Consider the following 4,020-nt stretch of genomic DNA (forward strand, 5'->3'; position numbering starts at 1 on the left):
GGGAACTACAGCACATGCAGGCAGGCATTTCCCTGTAATCCTTGCTTGATTTGTCAACCGGGAGGTGACGGTTGACGATGATGCGTGGGTATGTACGTCGATGTTTGTGATGAAGACGGAGAAGCTAAGAGAAAGAGTTCTGAGATACGATGAAAAATAAAATAAAAGGGGTGACAGACGAGATTTCGATTACAGGGTCTTGAGCAAACTATTCAGAGTGGGAAGGTACGGAAGGTAACAGTCGGTAGCTAAGGCAGGTATGAATAAGTTAATGGTTTCCTGGGTTCATGTTCCAATCCGTGTAAGCGGAAAGTGGAAAGTGGAGGAGGAGGGGATGGAGAAGGAGAGAGTATGGGATCATCCATCAGTCACAGATCGAAAAGGGAAGTAGGCCCAGAACAACTTCACTTTGCCTCGGTGCACCTCGCTGAAAGGGGATAATCAGAATCAGACCATACACACACACAAAAGTAAGAATTCGTTAATACCCGGATTATGTTATAATGACAAAATGTGACTTTACCATGTCATACCAAGTCAGCATTCGTCTGAGTAAACGAACATATTCGGGAGCAATATCACCACTGACGAGAAACCCCCACAAGCCGCTGCAAACATGCGGGACAACGTAATTAGATCCATACGTAGGTAGTGTAAATGTCATTAATATCTCTAATAAACGGGGCGGGTCGACCGACCTAGAGTGGACTGAAGCGGGCGGACAGTGAGTGAGGCTCAACATCGTCATGAATCCAGCATCGGGATGGGGGCCCACGAGTTGCAAGGGTATTCAGCCACGCCTCCCCGCCAAACGTGGGTGAATAGCGAATGCTCGCCTGTATATCCGAAAAGGTGCAGCAGATGGGATAGCGTAAAGCTGACCAATGTAGCAGATGATAATAGACAAGACTGTTAGGATAAGTGACCGCCAAACAGCGGCAACAACTCCGACTGCCCATCTTACCACGGCAACATTACTGGTGTAAATAGACTGCATATGCCTAGGCAAACTTGTTCGAACAAGGTACAGACAGAGGCGAGTTGGTAAAACGGCTGTCATAAAGAACTAGCTTAATTCCTCAGCTATGATTGGCCGCTATACTCTAAAGTTGTTTTACGGCCCTACAGCTAAAAGAGAGACCAACATGCACCAACAAGTTGTTTCGGATGGGAATTGATCGTGGTGATTGAGGGTCTGAACGCAAAGGCATTAAAAACGAAAAACATTCCGTAAGAAACGATACAGCAAAAAGCTCAAGCGCGGCAGGCATAGCGGCAGGGTTATTATTTCACGAGCCCCGGAAAGAAGCCGATTTGGTACGGTACGTTCAACGAAATAACAAGTTGATGAGGCGGCTGTTTGTATTGGTTGTGCTTGGACAATCAGAATCAGGACATGAAATTTAATAATGGCTGTTTGAACGGGAGATTTCCAGAGTACCGCCAACAGATGATCGACTGGGTACTAGGTTGATGACAGGGACAGCGGTCAGTTCATTACTGCATCCGGCTGCTATTTCCTACGTATCGTTCCCTGTTCACGAATATCATATTCCATGGATGTCTGGAGTTGAGTTCATCACGATGATCCCCCAGCCTCAGACTCAGAAGCACAGATCAGGACCAGAGTTGTGGTCGGAGGCTCCGGCGAGTTTCCAGTGGCATGATTTCTTGGGCAAGGAACATTAGGGTTTGCAGGATCATGGACTTTTGACATGGTGAAGTTCGCCTAGCGACAATGTTTGAGGTTTAGGGCTGAGTTTCCAGGCGTCTTTTGCAGTGGAGGAGGTTCCATTCGAAAACCTTGCGTAGAGGCCCGGGCGGTTGGTAATAACTATGTGTAAGTCGTATGCACGGGGGAAAGAGACGACAAGAGTGATTGACGCTTCAACTTATTTGAAACCGTGTGCCTTCCATATTTGTTTGTGGTGGCTTGGTTTATTCTCCGAAGCCGCACTTTTATATCAACACTCTTCAATTTGCTTGTTTTTATTAGTTCTGTCTAGGTACTTAGTTAGTTGTCTCTTGATGAACATCTCAACTGCACTTGGTACCTTTTTCCAAACTCCCTGCTGTGCTGCGTATAGAAGTCCCCTCCAATTACGACACGTCGAATATCTTGCACTAGGATCATTACCCCTTCGGTAAATATCCTATCTTGACATTGGATGAGTATGATTTCTTACCCGCGCCGCGGGGTGGGGTCCGCTTCTTCTTACATCACACTCAGGGATGAATGGATGAATACAAACTCCGAAGACGTGAAAAAAACAAGAATTCCATGTTGTTGTTTTTTTACCGGACCACACCTTTTTTTACTTCTTCTTTTTTTTTTTTTTTTTTTTTTTTGAACTGGAGCTTTCAGATCGTGATGGTCAGAAGCAAGACCTACCTGTGACCTCACCAGGCAGTCTCACTATTTCAGAGTAGGCATTTCGCCTCGGCACGGCCGGTGTGCTAACTCTTAGAGTCTAGACCAAGGTTTTGGGTTTATCTGCCGCACTTTCGGTATCGATTCCGTAAGGGCAGTTTTAGAATGCATGCCTCTGGCCTTCAGAAGCTGCCTAGCACCACTTCACGAGCTTTTTTGGCTCCCCTTTTGCGGCTTACGCCCAATCCAATCCAAGACAGTTCACAGTCTTTTTCAGTGCTGCACCCCCCTAGAAGCGGCCCTAGAGGGTAAGGTAGTGGAGGTCTCCACTGTGAAATATGATCCTGGCGCTGCTGGGTTGGCCCCGAGAACCAGGACACAGGTGCCCTATGGTTTGATTTGGTGTGCCTCAGCGAAGCCCTGCCATTCCAAATCAGTTGTTTTTTGCTCATGGATTCTTTGAGTCATTCTGCTTCTGCTTCTGCTTCTGCCTTACCCTCAAGTTTGAGGTGTCGTTTAACCTTTTACTTGACCTTACCTTACTCGTATAGGTAGGTACAATATTCTACTGTAGCCTCGCCACACCATACCTTAGATAGATACGGAGTGCCTTAGTTGCTAAACAGGTTGACTTGCGTTATCTTACCTTGGGGAATTATTCTCCTCATTAATCCGGCATTCCCCTCCTCTGAAATTGAGTTGTCTCTTTTTCTTCCCAATTCCTCTTTTTCTCTCTTTCTGTCTGTTTGAATCTGTTCGGTCGTCCATAACCGACACGCAGTAATTGGCCGCACCTAGCGCGATCAAACAAGGCGACGTACCTGCATCAGTGGATACCTTAAACTCTTGCTGTCCATGTTATCCCCATTCCCAACCCCATTCGATCCTGTCTAATTGAATTTCAATGTGATAGTGGAGGTAAGGTTAGGACCGTATCCTTACCTTGTCATTCGGTCTCGGTACCTGACTGACCTTCCACCACTAACTCACTCATTCACTCACTCACTCACATTTTTTTGCTTGTGCTTCTCGGTCGTTCGCTGCCTACAACCCCCATTTCAGTTGCTGGAACCGATCCCTAGGCTGATTTCCTTAGAAGGCCCCATCTTCCAAGATATACACCCCCCTTCCCTTCTATCTGTTAGTGGAGGGTTTCCCTTCCCTGGGCTTCTCTTTTCTCCCCCTCCCCCTCTTTATTCTTCTCAATCTTCCAGAAGCGTCAAGGACAGGGCATCCTTTACAAAACCCCGTCCGTCTGTACCGTACCGTACCGTACCGTACCTTTAACGGGGATTGGGGGCACATCTGGGATTTGGGCCGACAGGAGGAGAGAACTATACTTCTGAGTACAGTACGGCATTGCACTGCACTGCCTGTACTACGTACGACTCTACCTACAGTACCTTTAAGGTCCTTACACTCAAAATTCCACATTAACTGTCTTTAATGCCCTGGCATGGGCATGACGGCTCAAGACCAAAAGGACAGTCAGGACAGGATAGGGTCGAGCAAGGGCACGGCCTTCAACATCGTCCCTCCGTCCCTCCGTCCACACATCCATGATTTTGGGACTCGTTGGCGGGTACATTATCGCCAATGTCCCCCGGGAGTCCCTCGTTGTTGTAACATTGAAGCTACTGTACCAGAAG

At 47.3% G+C, this 4,020-nt stretch overlaps 3 protein-coding genes across 3 annotated transcripts in view; all 3 read left to right on the forward strand.

Moving 5' to 3' along the window:
- Nucleotides 1–763: 763 nt before the first annotated feature.
- FOXG_19838 (uncharacterized protein) lies at nt 764–986 on the forward strand (the record flags this gene model as incomplete). The annotated part of the gene is made up of 2 exons (XM_018400116.1): nt 764–838; nt 891–986. The coding sequence occupies 2 exons, from the start codon at nt 764–766 to the stop codon at nt 984–986; spliced, it is 171 nt and encodes a 56-aa protein (XP_018245492.1).
- A 574-nt stretch (nt 987–1,560) lies between these two features.
- On the forward strand, nt 1,561–1,689 carry FOXG_19839 (uncharacterized protein; the record flags this gene model as incomplete). The annotated part of the gene is made up of 1 exon (XM_018400117.1): nt 1,561–1,689. One exon carries the CDS (start codon nt 1,561–1,563, stop codon nt 1,687–1,689), a length of 129 nt encoding a protein of 42 aa, XP_018245493.1.
- Nucleotides 1,690–3,140: 1,451 nt separating this feature from the next.
- Nucleotides 3,141–4,020, forward strand: part of FOXG_19840 (uncharacterized protein) — a gene marked incomplete at its 3' end in the record, with an annotated part of 1,290 nt that continues 410 nt past the window's right edge. The window contains exon 1 of the mRNA XM_018400118.1: nt 3,141–4,019. Coding sequence (XP_018245494.1) covers nt 3,828–4,019 — 192 coding nt within the window. The 5' untranslated portion in view covers nt 3,141–3,827. The remainder of the gene's footprint in view (nt 4,020) is intronic.

The sequence above is a fragment of the Fusarium oxysporum genome, chromosome 2, assembly GCF_000149955.1.
Source record: "Fusarium oxysporum f. sp. lycopersici 4287 chromosome 2, whole genome shotgun sequence".
Classification (NCBI taxonomy): Eukaryota; Fungi; Ascomycota; class Sordariomycetes; order Hypocreales; family Nectriaceae; genus Fusarium; species Fusarium oxysporum.